The following is a 19012-nucleotide window of genomic DNA, read 5'->3' on the forward strand; positions in this document are numbered from 1 at the left end:
TCTTCCTTGGATCCTTGTGCAGAGCCTGACTGACTCAAATTTACCCTTCCACTTCTTGAGTGTTGGTTATTTGGTTAATGTTCTAGAAGACAGAAAAGGCTCTTAAGGTCACAGCCAATGAAAGCAGACATGACAGGCACCATCCTGAGGGTGAAGGAAACAAACAAAAAAATACACCAGAAATGGGTTCTCTGCATACCAGACACCGGGTAGAGAAAATGTTAGATTACATTAGGAAGGCGGAGATATAGTATCGCTTAGAAGGATTTCCATAAAAAATGATTGAAAGTTTAAAAAATTTCTAATGCTTTGAGGCTCTGGCAGTCACAGAGTCTAGTTCTTCGTCCTGGCTCTGTCACTTACCAGTTGGATGCCCTTAACTTCTCTGTGTTCGGGTCCTTCCAGTAAAATGAGAATAATAGTACGTGCTGCATAGAGTTGTTGTGAAATGAAGTGAGCTAATCCACGTCAAGCATAGGAACAGTGCCCCCCACAGAGGCGGCACATGACACATGTATGCTGCTAGTCATACTAGTAGTGGTGGTGGTAGTGGTTGTAGTAGTGGTAGTTAGTAGCCGTAGTAGTTATAGTCATGGTAGTAGTAACATTTGGAAAACTAGCCCATGTGGAAGATCATAACCTTGTGTGTGGGAGGGTACAGACTCCGGAACCTCACTGTGTCCTCCGGATCCTCCACACAGTTGGTAAAAACCAATTGTGTGGGCCTGGGGACAACGACACTACAGCATATTTGGTGGGCGTAGACGGTGCACAATCAACTTTAGCTGTTATGCATATTCCAGATACAGAATGCCTTCGTGTTCTTAAGGCACGTCCTATTTTTAAAGTGTAGAGTCAAGCTCGCAATTTCCTCATAGCAAGAAGTCAAGGGAAGCTGGAGGAAGGCTCTGATTGCGTTGATTAGTTTATCCTAGAGCAATGTGTCCCAGTTCGGAAGGACTGTCTGAATCACTGCTGGAGATACAGCTCTGACTAGTCACAGCTCTGCGGAAGTACAAGGAGATCCAAAAGGCGGGCTCTTTTTCCTTGAAAAGGGGCGGCTAAGCTCCCTCTGAAATTCTTTTTTGAGAAGATCCCTAGAGGAAGGGAGGCCTAGAAGATGTCCTTAAAAATAGACCAGTGGGGGGGCGCCTGGGTGGCTCAGTCGGTTAAGCGTCCGACTTCGGCTCAGGTCATGATCTCACGGTCTGTGGGTTCGAGCCCCGCATCGGGCTCTGTGCTGACAGCTCAGAGTCTGGAGCCTGTTTCAGATTCTGTGTCTCCCTCTCTCTGTGACCCTCCCCCATTCAGGCTCTGTCTCTCTCTGTCTCAAAAATAAATAAACGTTAAAAAAAATAAAATAAAAAAAATAGACCAGTGGGGGTGCTTGGGTGGCTCAGTCAGTTAATTGTCCAACTCTTGATTTTGGCTTAGGTCATGATCTCATGGTTTGTGAAATCCAGCCCCACATCTGGCTCTATGCCAACAGGGCAGGGTCTGCTTGGGATTCTCTCTCTCTCTCTCTTTCTGCCCGTTCTCTGCTCATGCTCAGTTTCTCGAAATAAATAAATAAAAAAAATAGACCAGTGAACTCTGATAACAAGTGCTTTACAGTTCTAAAGCATTTCTGCACATATTAACAGTACCAACCTTCATAAGAAACCTATGAGAAAGGAGCTATTATCCCCCCTTGTCAGAGGAAGAGGTGAAGCACTGAAAATTTCAGTGACTTGCTCAAAATTCCTATATTAGGAGGAGAATCCAGCTCTTTCCTGCTTCTGGTTCAGAACTTTTATTACTCATACAGACTCTGGTGGAATGTTCCTTGCTGGCACGTACTTGTCTTTGTGGGAACAATTTCATTCCTCCAACTTCTTTGTTACCTTATTAGTTTTAGGCAGCTTAATTCTAAATCCCATACCCTTAGCAATTATGTTCATAGGCAGTCTGTGTGTGCGTGTGCACGTGTGTATGAATGCACACGTACTCACCCATGCACACACACAAGTGCATGCTGGGGGGGCAAGTGAATTTTTTTCATTTTGTATTTCTTTTTAGTGTACTTTTAAAAGATGAGAATCTCAGATTGAAGTTGAAGACCATTGTGATTGAGCCAGATTTTGAGTATGCTAAATCACTTTTCTGGATTGAAACCTGAGAAGTAATTCAGTCCAAACTGAAAGGGAGTGATTTTTCACATTAAATGAACCTTTTTTTTTTCCTTTTCTGAAAACATGATCTAATGTCTTTTATAAAAGGAGAGCCAAAGAACTTCTGTTGCAGTCTCCAGCTGTCAAACCTGCCTCCCATACTTTTGCCCTGCAGCAAAAGGCAGGGACATCAGGTGACAAACCCCAAATTTCAACTAGTCACACAAATTACAGACCTTCCTATCATGATGTCCTCTTGACCTTTTGCCTTTCCCCTACAATGAAGAATGAGACACAGTTTAAATCAAAATGACTCTCATGGGCAATTTTACAAAACAAATAGAAGCACAGAGCCTCCCCCCACCCCTCCCCCCCAGTTCCCCCCGCTGGGCCAGCCTGTTCCCTCTCTCCATGCAGGCAGGAGCTAATAATTAGAAAGACCTTTCCCACCCCAGACAATGCTGCTCTGCTTGCCAAGAGCCCTGTTTGACTTGAGGAAAGAGTTTGACAAAGTAAATATTTACAAAAACAGCTAGAGTCAGATGCCAAGTCCCGCTTCTGGGGAACACTTAAAGAAGTATTTACAAGAAAAGGCTTCTCCGTGGGGCACCACACTGCCCAGTGGGGATGCTGATTCAAGGTCCATTCTGGCTCTATCAGTGTTTCTGTTAGCCTTTTCCATGCCAGGACGCTTTTCACAGAGTATATGAATAATTACATTTACCATTGAAGAGTCAACTCAGAAATGTACCAATTCGGGACCACAGGAAAGAGTCTTTAAATGTTACTGCTCCAGCACTAGGGAGAAAGCTTTGTGAAGTCAACAGAGAGGAAATTAAAAGGCAGGGCTAATTAGCACTGGGAAAACGTCATTATTAAAAAAAAAATTTTTTTTTATTTTTGGAGATAGATCGATTACCGCACGAGACCTAGTCATGTTTGTATTACCTGTAGATCTGTTGTCTATAACACTGTGGGACTTGAGAGCTCAAACATGGTGAGAATCAAAACAGGTGCCCCCGCCTGTTCCCATTATGCACATTAGCCCGTGGCCTGTGCACAGCCTGTTAAACAGCTGAATTTGAAACAATCATGGTGCAGGCCAAACATTAGCCCGAAGGCCTGTCTGTCTAGGGATTTGGCCATTTACATTGATTTTTTTTTTTTAACCCACATTTTTCATGAAACACAAATATTTGCCATGGCAACTGGGGTGTCACATGACATGCTGGTACATAAACAGCTTGGAAATCTCTTAAGGGGGCACAGCCCACCAGTGCTGCAAATCCAGGGAAAACATCTTGAGGAAGATTTGGGCGTTAAGATGAAGGTCTGGGAAGAGCAGGTAACAGTCTATGTAGACACAGTAGGATTCATTTCTTCTCTGCCACTCTTCCTTTTCTCTTTCTTCCTTCTTTTTTTTTTTTTTTCTAATGGGAGCAGCTGTAAATATGACCACATAGGGTAAGCCCAGAAAAAGACACTGCCAGCTGTCTCCTTTTTCTGGTGAAAAGTTTCAATTATCACAACTCTGTGGCTCATAAACATAAGAAAGCAAGCTTCAAAAGTCCAGCACCTTTAAACCCAGAGAATCTCCATGAGGATTAATTATGTTGTACTGTGAGCTCCTAATGTCAGAGAATACAGAATTTCTTCTCTTTCCTCATTAGGATATCTGGACAAAACTGGAGAGCTTGCTTTTTATCCTGTGCCTAAAGACAAATGAAGTCGAGTAAAACCTCATAATAACATACCCTATGCAATGTGAATTTGGATACAAAGCAATAGCTATTGTATTCCAGACTCCTGGACCAGCTAGCGATATAGGTTGGCCCAGTCATTTAGTTAATGTGACAATAATGTGACATGCTTGAATTTTTTAAGACCCCACTGATAATGTAATGCTAGAGTTTACTTATACAGCAATCCCCCTCTAAAAATCAAATGCATCTTAACAGCTGAAGTATTTATTTCTATGTCAGTGGTACAATTCTATCAGATGTGTGCACTACCAAAAACCTCACTGAGAATATTGTAAATAACAACAGTTTTCTTTTGTTAGAAGGATGAATACCTTTGATGTTTGTTTCTTGGCAGAGACCTTCTTCACTTCCACTGGAATCAGCTGTGGTTTCTGAGGTGTACCGAAAGGGGCTGTGGACAGAGGCGATGCAATGTTACCTCTTCCAGAAAAAGGCTGAGTCATTGGGTGGATGTTATTGGGTTTGCCACTTGAAAGTCAAATGGCTCTGACACCCTTTGACTGTTCACTCTCAGCCCTGCCTGTATCAATTCAATCAAACATTTGTGATCACGGACTTCAAAAGGAAAGCAAAAAGCAAGGGAGGGCAACTGTTCCATCAGAATATAAGATCAGCTCGTTTTATGCAAACTGCCCAGATGAAAAGGCAAATTTTAAAATAGCAGGCAAATTAGAGAGTAATATTTGTCATATAAAAATGTTTCACTATAAGATCTTTTTAAATAGCCATATTCCCAAGTTCATTTAATAGGTTACAATATCACTACCTATGCTGGACTATTCTGTGTAGTCAGTAAAAAAGACAATTCTGAAGAATTTAAATGGCTTGGGGGAAATAATACAAGTGAAAGAACACAGTAAATATTACTTTTGAAATAATATTTATAATAACAATATTAATGAAATCTATAAGCAACAACTTTTAGAGCACACATCCGGTCCATAGGTGGGTAGGTCTACCTGCTAGACAGACAGTGCTCGGGAGAGAAACCACATCTCTCCTGTTGCCTGGCAGCAAATCCAACTGCCCTTTACAAATAGCTCAAGTCTGACTTGAGGGGATTCAAGTCAGGGGAGAAATTCTCAGGGGAGAAAAATCCTTACCCTACTGTCTCCAAGAAAGAAAACAAAAATAATTAAACAGTTAACTGAGTCAAAAGAGTGAGGTTTTTTCCCAACTGTCTTAGCGCACCCCTTCTCTGTCCATTTTGTAATAACCATCTTAGAAAGGACAGATACTGGTCAAAAACAGCACCTCAGTATACAATTTGGAATCCCACCATGAGCTCCCAACTCTCTCACATTGTCTCAAGTTGGCTGCAAGCAATTTCTTCAGCCATCTCTTAAAAAGTAGCACGAATTCCAGAGTCTTGTCACTAAAATTCACCTCCACCAAAGGCAACTTGGTTTGACCTGCTTTTCAGACTTCTTGGCTGCCAGCAAGACTCCCTGACTGTAAAACTGACCAGCACCCTCCCTAAGCTTGGGCAGTGAAGACTCCATTCTAAGCCTGTAAGTTTTGCCTTGACCTCTGTACTCTCCTGCCCTCCCACTTCTGAAGACCAGTCCACACCCTGTACTTAGGCTGCTTTAAATCCACAGATTCACCCGTAAAGGTTACTATTCCTATTGTCTGCAGGCTCAGTATACTTTTTGTTAAACTATCAGGCTCCTGCAGACAAGTGGGATCTTTGGTTAAATTCCCATGTTCAGACAAAACAGCAGCTTGACAAGTTTTTAAGTAGGCATAATTTTTAGAGCATTTTAGTAAAATTTTAATGAAATTTGGTAGAATAAAGATCTAAAAGATTTGTAATTTCATATGGATAATCCACAGTTAATGGTATATCTAAAAAGTTTTTAAACATTTTTCTTAGTTACTTGCAGAAATTCTGTCACTAAATTTAACTCTATGTGGCCTTAGATTTTATGGGACACATATATTTGAAGAATGTGTCTGCATTTTCAATGGAATTGTATCATAAGGTACTGCCTATATTTTGTTACCTGATTTCCCTTCTGGAAAATGTTTATCTGTATGATAAACTTTGCTGGAGTTAATGTCAGGGGGGAAAAAATCTTGTCTTTCTGGACAAACCTGTATGCTTTTATGGTAGTTACTGATATGTACCTGCCCAATAGCCATCCCCCTTTCTTTCTTGCTAATTTTAGAACTTCTTTTTTTTTTTCAATCTGTCCAGCTCCTAGGGTTGCCAGATTTAGCAAAAAAAAAAAAAAAAAAAAAAAAAAAAAAATTTAGAGGACATACAGTTAAATTTTAATTTTAGGTAAACAACAAATAATGTTTTAGTATAAATATGCCCCAAATAGTAAGTATATTTAATATCCAACAAAGAACAGAATTTTCATGGATGGATTGGACTAAGCGTAACTTACTATATGAGGAATTTAGTGTAAATATGTCCCAAATCCTAGCCCTAAACCTAAACCTAACCCTATCTCTGGACCCTCACTTTCCCAGCCTTTCTTATAGCTAACAGTAGCCACGTGACCAGTGAGATGTAAGGGGAAGATCTATCAGGGCTTCTGGGAAGAGACTGATTGTTTTCCCCTCTTCCTGCCTTGAATGTGTACATCAAGGCCCAGATCTGCAAGAGCCGTGGAAGAGCCATGAGGTGGCAAGCATGAGGATGAAATCAAACATGCTAAAGAAGGTAAAGCAGAAAGAGAGCTGTTGCAATTCTTTTGATGAGTACCACCAGTCCTATGCTGCCTGCTTCCTGATTTCTTATGTGTGAGACCGAGGAACTCCTCATTGTTTAAGCCACTGTTAAGTGAGGATTTCTGATATTGCAGTGCCATACATTTCTGGCTAGTACTCCTCCCTTTCTTTGTCTTATGGCCTGTGGTAGGGCCTCAAGGACAATGTTCAATGATGGTGGCAGTAGTGGTCATTCTTGAACTGTCTCTGCTTTTAATGGAAAGATAGAATCCTCCTAAAGCTGGACTACTGAGAATATTGTTGGCCCTGGGGTTTTGGTTGAACAAGGCAATAATCAGGGTCAGAAAATCCTCTTCTACTCTGCTCCAAGATTTTCACCTATTTATTAATGTTGAATTGCATTACATGATTTTTTTAATTTTCCCATATATGGAGATGATCATAGGATTTTTCTTTTCTAATCTGTTAATGTGGTGAATTGTGTTGTTTGGTTTTTCTAATGTTGAGTCTTCCTCACATCCTTCCTTATCATGATGAAGGTAAAAAAGCATACTGTTAACTTTTATTGGGAATGTTTGCCTCTGTGTTCCCGAGATCGACCTATGTATTCTTTTTAATTTTTTTTTAATGTTTATTTTTGAGAGAGAGAGAAAGAGAGAGACAGAGCACGAGTAGGGGGAGGGGCAGAGAGAGAAGGACACAGAATCCGAAACAGGCTCCAGGCTCTGAGCTGTCAGTGCAGAGCCTGACGCAGGGCTTGAACTCACTAACTGTGAGATCATGACCTGAGCCAAAGTTGGAAACTCAACTGACTGAGACACCCAGGTTCGCCAACCTGTGTATTTTTTTATTGCACTGTCCTCATCCAGTTTTGGTAGCATAGCTATAGTAGCTTCATAAAATCAGTTGGCAAGCTTTTCTTCTTTTCTTTTTCTATGAAATGGTTTAAGATGTTGATTAGTGATCCTTTAAAGTTAGTAGAACTTGCCTATAAAAGGGCCTGAGGACTTTTTCCTTCTGGTATATTTCTGTGTGCATACATGTGTGCACACACCCACATGTGTTGTTTAACACAGAAATCTATTTTTGATTACCAGTTCAAATGATCTAATGGCATCATTTTCTTCGAGTTTCCTGCTTTTTTTTGAGTTAATTTTGACAATTTTGATTTCTCAAGGAAAATTCTCATTTCAGTAAAAAATACATGGCATAAAGTTATCATACGACAATTTTAAAAAAATTCTATGTATCTTTGTTCATCTTAATATTATTTCTTTGTGCCTTCTCTTTTTTAATTTCAGATTTATTGAGGCATAATTGACATACAAAATTGTAAGATATTTAAAGTGTACATTGTGGGAGTTTGAGAACACACACACACACACACACACACACACACATTGTGGAAGAATTCCTTCCCATCTAGTTAACACGTACATCATCTCACATATTTATTTATTTATTTATTTATTTAAAAAAAATTTTTAAACATTTATTTATTTTTGAGAAGAGAGAGACAGAGCATGAGTGGGGGAGGAGAAAGGAAGAGGGAGACACAGAATCTGAAACAGGCTCCAGGCTCGGAGCTGTCAGCACAGAGCCTGACACGGGGCTCAAACTCACGGACCGTGAGATCATGACCTGAGCCGAAGTCGGACGCTAAACCGACTGAGCCAGCCACCCAGGCGCCCCTCACATATTTATTTATTTTTTAAAAATTAATGGGAACATTTAACATTTAACATTCCTTTTGCCATTCATCCATCCACAGACACTTAAATAGTGTCCATATCTTGGCTATTATGAATACTGCAGTGAAAACGGGAATACATACCTCTTGAGATAATGATTTTTGTTTCCTTTGGCTGTATACCCAGAAGTGGGATTGCTGATCAGATGGTAGTTCTACTTTTAATTTCTAGCAAAACTTGTATATTATTTCCCCTAGTGGCTTTACTAGTTTACATTTTCCCCAGCAGTATGCAACGATTCCCTTTTCTCCACCACCTGCAAACATTTGTTCTCTTGTCTTTTTGAGGCCAACCATTGTGACAGGTGTGAGGGATATCTCATTGTGGTTGTGATTTGCATTTCCCTAAGGATTAGTGATGTTGAGCACCTTTTCACATCCCTGTTGGCCCTTTGTCTTCTTTGGAAAAATGTCTGTTCGGGTCCTTTCCCTATTTTTTAATTGGGTTATTTGGTTTTTTTGCTATTGAATTGTATGTGCTTCTTAATGTATTTTGTATATTAACCTTTTATTGGATTTGTGGGTTGCAAGTATTTTATCCCATTTCAAAAGTTGTGTTTCCATTTTGTTGGTGGTTTCTTTTTCTGTGCAGAAGCTTTTTACTTTGATGTCGACTCATTTATTTATTTTGGCTTTTGTTATCCCTTGCTTTTGGTTTAAATCCAAAATATCATTGAGCTTACCCCTGTGCTTTCTTAGGAGTTTTATGGCTTCAGGTCTTATGTTGAAGTCTTCAATCCATTTTGAGTTAATTTTTGTGTATAAGATTGTGGTCTGGTTTCATTCTTTTCAATGTGGAGGTACAGTTTTCCCAACACCATTTGTTGATGAGGTTATCCTTTTTGCCATTGTATGTTCTTGGATCCTTTGTCAAAACTTAATTGACCATAAAAACATGGTTTTATTCCTGGGCTCTTTGTTCTATTGATTTATGTGTCTGTTTTTAATGTCAATACCATACTGTTTTGATAACTAAAGATTTGTAATATAGTTTGGAGTCGGGAAGTATGATACCTTCAGCTTTTTTCTTTTTCAGAATTGCTTTCTCTATTCAGAGTTTCTGAGTATTAGGAATTATTTCTTCTATCCCTGTAAAAAAAAAAAATGCCATTGGAATGGCAAGTCTTAGAGATTGCTTTGGGTGGTATGGCCATTTTAACAAGATTAGTTTTTCCAATTCATGAATTTGAAATATATTTCCATTTACTTGTGTCTTCTTCAATTTCCTTCATCAATGTTTTATAGTTTTCAGATCTTTCACATGCTTGGTTAAATTTATTCCTTCCTAAGTATTTTATTCTTTTTTGATGCTATTGTAAATGGGATTATTTTCTTAATTTCTCTTTCTGATAGTTTATTGTTAGTGTATAGAAATGCAACTGATTTTTGTATATTGATTTTGTATCCTACAGCTTTACTGAATTCATTTATTACTTCTAACCATTTTTTGGTGGTGTATTTAGAATTTTATATATAGAATATGTCATTTTCAGAGACAATTTTACTTCTTCCTTTCTGATTTAAATATCTTTCATTTCTTTTTCTTGCCTAGTTGCCTTGGCTAGGACTTCCAGAACTATGTTGAATAAAAGTTGCAAGAGTGGGCATCCTAGTCATATTCCTGATCTTAGGGAAAAAAAACTTTTAGCTTTTGTTCATTGAGTATAATGTTAGCTGTGGGGTGTCATATATGGCTTTTATGATGTTGAAATTGCTTTTATATCCAATTTGTTGAGAGTTTTTATTATGCAAGGATATTGAATATTGTCAAATGCTTTTTCTGTATCCATTGAGATGATCATATGATTTTCATCCTTCATTTTGTTAATGTAGTATATTGCATGTGTTGATTTGTGTATGTTGAACCATCCTTGCATCCAGGAATAAATCATACTTGATCATGGTGTATGGGCCTATATATGCATTGTTAAATTCAATTGGCTAATATTTTACTGAGAATTTTTTGTGTCTATGTTTATCAGGAATATTGGCCTGTAATTTTCTTTTCTTGTCTGCTTTGGTATGAGGGTAATGCTGGCTTCATAAAATGAGTTTGGAAGTTCTCCTCTTCTATTTTTTGGAAGAATTTGAGAAGGGTTGGTATAAATTTTCTTTAAATGCTTGGCAGAATTCACCAGTGAAGTCATCTGATCCTGGACTTTGCTTCACTGGGAAGTTTTGATTACTGATTCATTCTCCTTACTAGTAATTGTTCTCTTCAGATTTTCTATTTCTTCATGATTCAAACTTGGTAAGTTTACGTTTCTAGGAATTCATCCATTTCATCTAGGTTATCTAATTTTTCATGTATAACTGTTCATATAATTTCTTATGATCCTTAGTATTTCTGTGTCATCATTTGTAATGTCTCCCCTTTCATTTTGATTTTATTTGAGTCTTCTCTCTTTTTCTTTCTTAGTTTGTCTACCTAGAGGTTTGTCAATTTGGTTTATCTTTTCAAAACACTAGCTCTTGGTTTCATTGATATTTTTTCTTGTCGTGCTTGTCTCTATTTTATTTATTTCCACTCTGATCTTTGTTATTTCCTTCCTTATAACTTTGGACTTAGTTTGTTCTTCTTTTTCTAGTTCTTTGAGGTTTAAAGTTAGGTTGTTTATTTGAGATCTTTCTGTTTTCTTAATATATATGTTTATTGCTATGAACTTAGAACTGCTTTTGTTGCATCCTGTATGTTTTGGCATGTTATGTTTCAATTTTTGTCTCAAGGTATTTTTTAATTTCCCTTTTGATTTCTCCTTCGACCCATTGGTTGTTTAAATTGCACATATTTGTGAATTTTCCAGTTTTTCTCTTGTAATTGATTTCTAGTTTCATACCATTGTGGTTAGAAAAGAAGCTTGGTATGATTTTAATTATCTTAAATATATTAAGACTTGTTTTAATTTGTATTTCCCTAGTATCTAATGATGTTAAGCATGCTTTCATTTACCAATCTACCATCTGTATATCTTCTTTGGTAAAATTTCTGTTCTAGTCTTTTGTCCAATAGGTGATTGGGTTATTTAGTTTCTTATTGAGTTTCAATAAGAGTTCTTTGTATATTCTGGACAAAAATTCTTTGTCGAATATGTGTTTTGAAATATTAACTCCTCATCTGTAGCTTTTCTTTTCATTTTCTTAATATTGTCTTTCAAAGAGAGGAAATTTTAAATTTTGATGAAGTCCAATATGTTAATTTTTTACTTTTATGGATTTGTGGTATTTAAGAAATCTTTGCCTAATCTGAGGAAACAAAAAATTTCCCCCTTTGTTTTCTTCTAAAAGCTTTTTTTTAGTTTTAGGCTTTACATTTAGTTCTATGATCTATTCCAAGTAAATTTTTATACATGGTGCAAGGTATGGGTCAAGGTTCTCTAAATAACTATCTTCAACTGTTTCAGCACCATTTGCTGAAAAGATTATCCTTTCTCCATTGAATTGCCTTCATGTCCTTGTTTAGAATAAATTGACCATGTTTGTGTAGGTTTACTCCTGAACTCTCTGTTTTGTTCTATTGATCTCAATATTCATCCTTTTGCTAATACCACACTGTCTTGATAACTAGAACTTTATACTAACTCAAATAACCTAAGTTCTCCAACGTTACTTTTCTTTTTCAAAATTATTTTGCGGGGCGCCTGGGTGGCCCAGTCGGCTAAGCGTCCGACTTCCGCTCAGGTCATGATCTCCCAGTTCGTGAGTTGGCGCCCGGCGTCTGGCTCTGGGCTGATGGCTCGGAGCCTGGAGCCTGCTTCAAATTCTATGTCTCCCTCTCTCTCTCTGCTCCTCCCCTGCTCACGCTCGGTCTCTCTCTCCTTCAAAAATAAATAAAAATATTAAAAAAAAATTTATTTTGCATCTTTGCTTTTCCATACAAATTTTAGAATTGGCTTGTCAGTTTCTACCCATATATTCGATTGATCTTAATATGGATTGCATTGAATTAATAGACAACTTTGGATGATTAACATAACAATATAGAGTCTTCTAATTCATGAACGTGGCTTACCTTTGACCCCAAGATCAAGAGTCACGTGCTCTATTGACTGAACATGCCAGGGACCCTGGCATTGTTTTTTAAAATTCAATTTCCGGGGCCCCTGGGTGGCTCAGTCGGTTAAGCGGCCGAGGTCCGTGAGTTCGAGCCCCGCGTCGGGCTCTGTGCTGACAGCTCAGAGCCTGGAGCCTGTTTTGGATTCTGTGTCTCCCTCTCTCTGACCCTCCCCCATTCATGCTCTGTCTCTCTCTGTCTCAAAAATAAATAAACGTTAAAAAAAATAAAATAAAATAAAAAATAAAATTCAATTTCCAATTGTTGATTTCTAGTATATAGAAATTCAATTAATTTTTATATATTAATCTGATATCCTGAAACCATGTTAAACTCTCTTATTCATTCTCTTAGTGCTTTTTTGTAGATTATTTCAAATGTTCTTTGTAGTTATCATGCTGTTTACAAATAGAGACAGTTTAAATTTTATTTTCTATCTGCATACCTTTATTCTTTTTCTTACCTCATTGTATTGGCAAGGACCTTCCATACAATGTTAAATAGATGTGGTGAAAGTAGACATCTTTGCCTTGTTTCTGATCTTACATAGAAAGCAGTTGATCTTTCACTATTAAGTATGATTTTAGCTGTAGGTGTCCTATATTAGGCTGAGAAAGTTCCTTTATATTATATTTCCCTTAGGTTTTTTAAAATTATTATTTAATGCATGTTGAATTTTATTTTATTTTTATTTGTTGAGATGGAGATGGTCATATGGTTTTTCTTCTTCACTTGGTTGATACAATGATTTACATTGATTGATTTTTAAATGTTGCAACAGTCTTGCATTCTTAGGATAAACCCTACATGGTCATGATGTATTATTTCTTTAATATTGTGGGATTCCAATTTGCTCATATTTGTGGGACATTTTTATATCTATTTTCATGAAGAAGAATAGGCTGTGGTTTTCTTGTCCTCTAATGTCTGTCTAGTTGTGATATCAGGGTGATGCTGGCTTCATAAAATGGTCTGAGGAGTGTTGTATTCTATTTTCTAGAAGAATTTGTAGTAGAATTGGTAATATTTCTTTCTTGTTTGGTAGAATTCACCAGGGATGCCATCTGGAACTTGTGTTTTCTTTCTAAGAAAGTTTTTAAGTGCAAATTAAATTTCCTTAATAGATATAGGACTAATCAGGTTATCTATTTCTTCTTGATGAGCTTCAGTAGCATGTGTCTTTTAAAGAATTTGTCCATTAGTCTAAGGTGTCCAATTTATGGGCGTAAAGGTATTTATAATGTTCCCATATCAACCTTTAAATATCTATAGGATTTGTAATGATGACTCCTCTTTCATTCATGATAGTGGTAATTTGTTCCTTCTCTCTTTTTATCTTTGGTAGTCCTTTGTTAGGCTAGAGGTTTACCAAGTTTGTTGATATTTTCCAAGAAACAGATTTGGTTTCAGTAATTTTCTCTATTTTTATCTATTCTCAATTTCATTGCTTTTTACCTTCATTTCTTTTTTATTTTTTAAATTTGAAAAACAAATTTAATGTTTTTATTTATTTTGAGAGAGAGAGACAGACAGAGGACAAGCAGGGGAGGAGCAGAGAGAGTGGGAGACACAGAATCTGAAGCAGGGTCCAGGCTCTGAGCTGTCAGCACAGAGCCCAAGGCAGGGCTCGAGCTCATGAACTGCAAGAGCAGGACCTGAGCCAAAGTCAGACACTTAACTGACTGAGCCACCTAGCTGCTCCTTTACTTTCATTTCTATTATTTACTTCTTTCTGCTTGCTTTGGGTATAATTTGCTTTTCTTTTCCTAGATTCTTGAAGTAGGAACTTAGATAATTAGTTAGAGATCTATCTTCCTTTCTAGTATAAGCATCTAATGCTATAATTTTCTCTATAAATAGTATTTTAGCTGCATTCTATAAATTTTGATATGTTTTCTTTTCATTCAATTAAAATATTTAATACATTATTATTATTATTATTATTTTTAATAATGATTTCAGGAATAAAATTTAGTGATTCATCACTTACATATAACACCCAGTGCTCATCCCAGCAAGTGTCCTGCTTAATGTCCCTTACCCATTTAGCCCATCCCCCCACTCACCACCCTGCCAACAACCCTCAGTTTATTCTCTGTATTTAAGAGTCTCTTATGGTTTGTCTCCCTCTCTGTTTTTATATTATTTTTGCTTCACTTCCCTTATGTTCATCTGTTTTGTTTCTTAAATTCCATATGAGTGAAGTCATATGATATTTGTCTTTCTCTGACTGACTTATTTCTCTTAACATAATACACTCTAGTTCCATCCACATTGTTGCAAATGGCAAGATTTCATTCTTTTTGATCGCCGTGTGTGTGTGTGTGTGTGTGTGTGTGTGTGTGTATAGACCACATCTTTATCCATTCAGCAGTTGATGGACATTTGGGCTCTTTCCATAATTTGGCTATTGTTGATAGTGCAGCTATAAACATTGGGGTGCATGTGCCCCTTCAGACTAGCACTCCTGAATCCTTTGGATAAATACCTAGTAGTGCAATTGCTGGGTCTTAGGGTAGTTCTATTTTTAATTTTTTGAGGAACCTCCCTACAGTTTTCCAGAGTGGCTTCACCAGTTTGGATTCCCACCAGCAGTGCAAAAGGGTTCCTCTTTCTCTGCATCTTCATCAACATCTGTTGTTGCCTGACTTGTTAATTTTAGCCACATCTTGCCAGATGTGAGGTGATATCTCTCTGTGGTTTTGATTTGTACTTCCCCGATGATGAGTGATGTTAAGCATCTTTTCATGTGTCTGTTAGCCATCTGGATGTCTTCTTTGGAAAAGTGTCTATTCATGTCTTTTGTTGTATTATTTGTTTTTTGGGTATTGAGTTTGATAAGTTCTTTATAGATTTTGGATACTAACCCTTTATCTGATATGTCATTTGCAAATATCTTCTCCCATTCTGTTGGTTGCCTTTTAGTTTTGCTGATTGTTTCCTTTGCTGTGCAGAAGCTTTTTATCTTGATGAGGTCCCAATAGTTCATTTTTGCTTTTGTTTCCCTTGCCTATGGAGACGTGCCAAGTAACAAGTTGCCGCAGCCACGGTCAAAGAGGTTGTTGCCTGTTTTCTCCTCTAGGATTTTGATGGCTTTCTGTCTTACATTTAGGTTTTATCCATTCTGAGTTTGTTTTTGTATATGGTGTAAGAAAGTGGTCCAGGCTGATCCTTCTGCATGTTGTTGTCCAATTTCTCAACACCATTTGTTGAAGAGACTGTCTTTTTTCCATTGGATATTCTTTCCTGCTTTGTCAAAGATTAGTTGGGCATGAATTTGTGGGTCCATTTCTGGGTTCTCTGTTCTGTTCCATTGACCTATGTGTCTGTTTTTGTGCCAGTTCCATACTGTCTTGATGATAACAGCTTTGTAATATAGCTTGAAGTCTGGAACTGTGATGCCTCCAGACTTGGTTTTCTTTTTCAGAATTGCTTTGGCTATTCGGGGTCTTTTCTGGTTCCATACAAATTTTAGGATTGTTTGTTCTAGCTCTGTGAAGAATGCTCGTGTTATTTTAATAGGGATTGCATTGAATATGTAGATTGCTTTGGGTAGTGTTGACATTTAACAATATTCTTCCAATCCATGAGCATGGAATGTTTTTCCATTTTTTTGTGTCTTCTTCAATTTGTTTCATAAGCTTTCTATGGTTTTTAGTGTATAGATTTTTCACTTCTTTGTTGAGGTTTATTCCTAGGTATTTTATGGGTTTTGGTGCAATTGTAAATGGAATCAATTCCTTGATTTCTCTTTCTGCTGCTTCATTATTGGTATATAGAAATGCAACTGATTTCTGTACATTCATTTTATATCCTGCAACTCTGCCGAATTCATGTATCAGTTCTAGCAGTTTTTTGGTGGAGTCTTTTGGGTTTTCCACATAGAGTATCATGTTGTCTGTGAATACTGAAAGTTTGATTTCCTCCTTGCTGATTTGGATGCCTTTTGTTTCTTTGTGTTGTCTGATTGCTGAGGCTAGGACTTCCAACACCAAGTTGAATAACAGTGGTGAGAGTGGACATCCTTGTTGTGTTCTTGGCTTTAGCGGGAAGCTCTCAGTTTTTCCCCACTGAGGATAATAGTAGTGGTGAATCTTTCATATATGGCCTTTATGATCTTGAAGTATGATCCTTCTATCCCTACTTTCTTAAGGGTTTTTATCAAGAAAAGATGCTGTATTTTGTCAAATGCTTTTTCTGCATCAATTCAAAATATTTTTAAATGTCCTCGTGATTTACTCTTTGGCTAATGAGTTACTTAAAAGTATGTTCTTTAATTTGTAAATATTTGGGAAATTTTCTAGATATTTTTCTCTAATTCATGTCTGGTTTAACTATGCTATAGTCAGAGATATATTTTGTAAAATTTCAGTTCCTTTAAATTTCATAAGATTTTTTTTATGGTTCAGAATAATCTATTTTGTTGAATGTGCATTTGAAATGAGTGAGCATTCTACTGTTTGTTTTAATTCCTTAAATGTGTTAAAATAGGTTGTTAATGTTCAAGTTATCTATATTGTTATTGATTTTTGCCTCAAGTATTTTGAATCTCTGTTATTAGGTACATACACGGGATTCTTTTGTCTTTTTGCTGAATTGGACTTTTTATCATTGATATCCCTCTTTATTCTTGCTACTGTGTCATTTGTCTGATATTAATAGAGGCAATTTAGATTTTTTGGATTATTTTTTGCATGGTATAGCTTTCCCATCGATCTCCTTTTTATTACTTTTAAATTTACATTTAATTGATGCCTTTTCCCATCATTTATTTTTGACTTTTGTAAAAAAACTAACTTTAAATTTGGAATAATTTTAGATTTACAGAAAAGTTGCTGTATACCCTCATTCAATTTCGCCTAATGTTAACGTCTTTTATTACCATGGCACAGTTGTCAAAACTAAGAAACCATCATTGGTACATTACTATTAACTAAATGCCAGTCTTCATTCAGATTCACTAGTTTTTACAGTGTCATTTTAGTGTTCCAAGATCTGATCAGGATATCACGGTGTATTTAGTCAACAAATCTCCTTAGTCTCCTCTAGTCTGAGACACTTTTTCATTTTTCTTTATTTTTCATGACAATAATAATTTTGAGGAGTACTAGTCAGGTATTTTGTAGAATTTCCTCAGTTTGGCTTTATCTGATGTTTTTTTTTTTTCATGATTAGACCAGGGTTATGGGTTTTTAGGTAGAACACTACATATATGACGTTCTCTCCTCATCACATCATATCACAGGACATAAACTATCAACATAACTTATTATTGGTGATATTAACCTTGGGCATTTGGTTAAGGTAGGGCTTTCAGGTTTCTCAACTGTAAATTTTCTATTTTTCCCCTTTCTGTACTCTGTTATTTGGGTATGAGTCAGTAAATCCAGTCCACATTCAAGGGAGGGAGAATTAAGCTACACCTCCTCTATGGAGGAACAACTACTTATATGTTATTAGGGACTCTTTTATAAGGAAGATTTTTCACTTCTCTTCCTCCTTCTATTTTATCCTTTTTATGTCATTAAATTTAAAATGAGTTTTTTGTATACCACATATAGTTGAATCTTGCTTATTTATCCAATCTGACAATCTGTGTCTTTTAATTGGTGTATTTAGACCATTCACATTTAATATACAGGCAGTACTTACTTTGCACTGTTTCAGTATGCCCAAATTTATTACCACAGTTTAATTAAATACCAGTCTCCTGAAAACATGGTCCAAATCCAGTTACTATGGTATATTAATTGTGAGTAATTACATAAAGCATAAACTTTACTCTAGATCTTTGTTCCAAAAATCACTATATAAATGACAGATGCATATCATGATTAGAAACCAATACTGTCACATCTATCAAAGTCTGTCAGTGATTGGTCACTGTATATCTATTTTTGAATTCACATACAGACTGCAAAGAATATGGTAGTATTGCCTTCTTGTCTCAGTGATAAAGCCACATGGGTTTTTACAAAAATGGATAATTAAAAGACAGAATTGGTGGGGCGCCTGGATGGCTCAGTCAGTTAAGTGTCTGACTCTGGATTTTGTCTCAGGTCATGATCTCATAGTTTGTGAGATCAAGCCCTGCATCAGGCTCCAGGCTGACAGTGTGAATCCTACTTGGGATTCTCTCTCTCCCTCTCTCTTTGCCCCTCCCCCATTCTCTCTCTCTCTCAAAATAAACAAATAAAACACTTTTTAAAAAAAGAATTGGCTAACAAAGTTGAAAGTGTAGCAAAGGGACAAAAGTGGATAGTGCTGAAAGTGAAATGGAAATTGATTGTAAGTAGAATGGTAGAAGAAATAAGTGATTGTGAGAATGTTGACACTGCCACCATTCAAAAAACTCTAGTAAAACAGCCAGAAGCACTTAGTTAAGGTTAATTTTTGACAAAGATGAGGAAAGTGGTTGTGATGATAGAACGAATATGTTCCAGAGGATGTGATTCCAGAAAAATTGTTTTACATTAAAAGATCTCAGAGTGGGAAAAAAGAACTCAGAGATATTTCTTAATATTAAAAAGGCAAAGAATAAAATTTTGGAATCTGGGCATATAGTAGGCATACAAATATACGCATTGATTTTTGTTTCATTTGGCTCTTGGTATAA

At 36.7% G+C, this 19012-nt stretch overlaps 1 protein-coding gene across 10 annotated transcripts in view; it reads right to left on the reverse strand.

Annotated features, from left to right (window-relative positions):
- The window catches only part of IQCH (IQ motif containing H), a 210637-nt gene that overhangs the window by 111306 nt on the left and 80319 nt on the right, over positions 1 to 19012 (reverse strand). For 9 of the 10 annotated variants that reach the window (XR_006203496.1, XM_042941622.1, XM_042941625.1 and 6 more), the window contains 2 exons: positions 4225 to 4304; positions 2387 to 2425 (listed from right to left, as the gene is read on the reverse strand). The exons of the other annotated variant lie outside the window; for it this stretch is intronic. Coding sequence is in view for 8 of the 9 variants with exons in the window: in XM_042941622.1 (XP_042797556.1) it covers positions 2387 to 2425; positions 4225 to 4304 (119 nt within the window). In the remaining variant the exon portion in view is untranslated. The remainder of the gene's footprint in view (positions 1 to 2386; positions 2426 to 4224; positions 4305 to 19012) is intronic. 10 annotated transcript variants of the gene reach the window in all.

The sequence above is a fragment of the Panthera leo genome, chromosome B3 (genome assembly GCF_018350215.1).
Source record: "Panthera leo isolate Ple1 chromosome B3, P.leo_Ple1_pat1.1, whole genome shotgun sequence".
In the NCBI taxonomy this organism is placed as follows: domain Eukaryota; kingdom Metazoa; phylum Chordata; class Mammalia; order Carnivora; family Felidae; genus Panthera; species Panthera leo.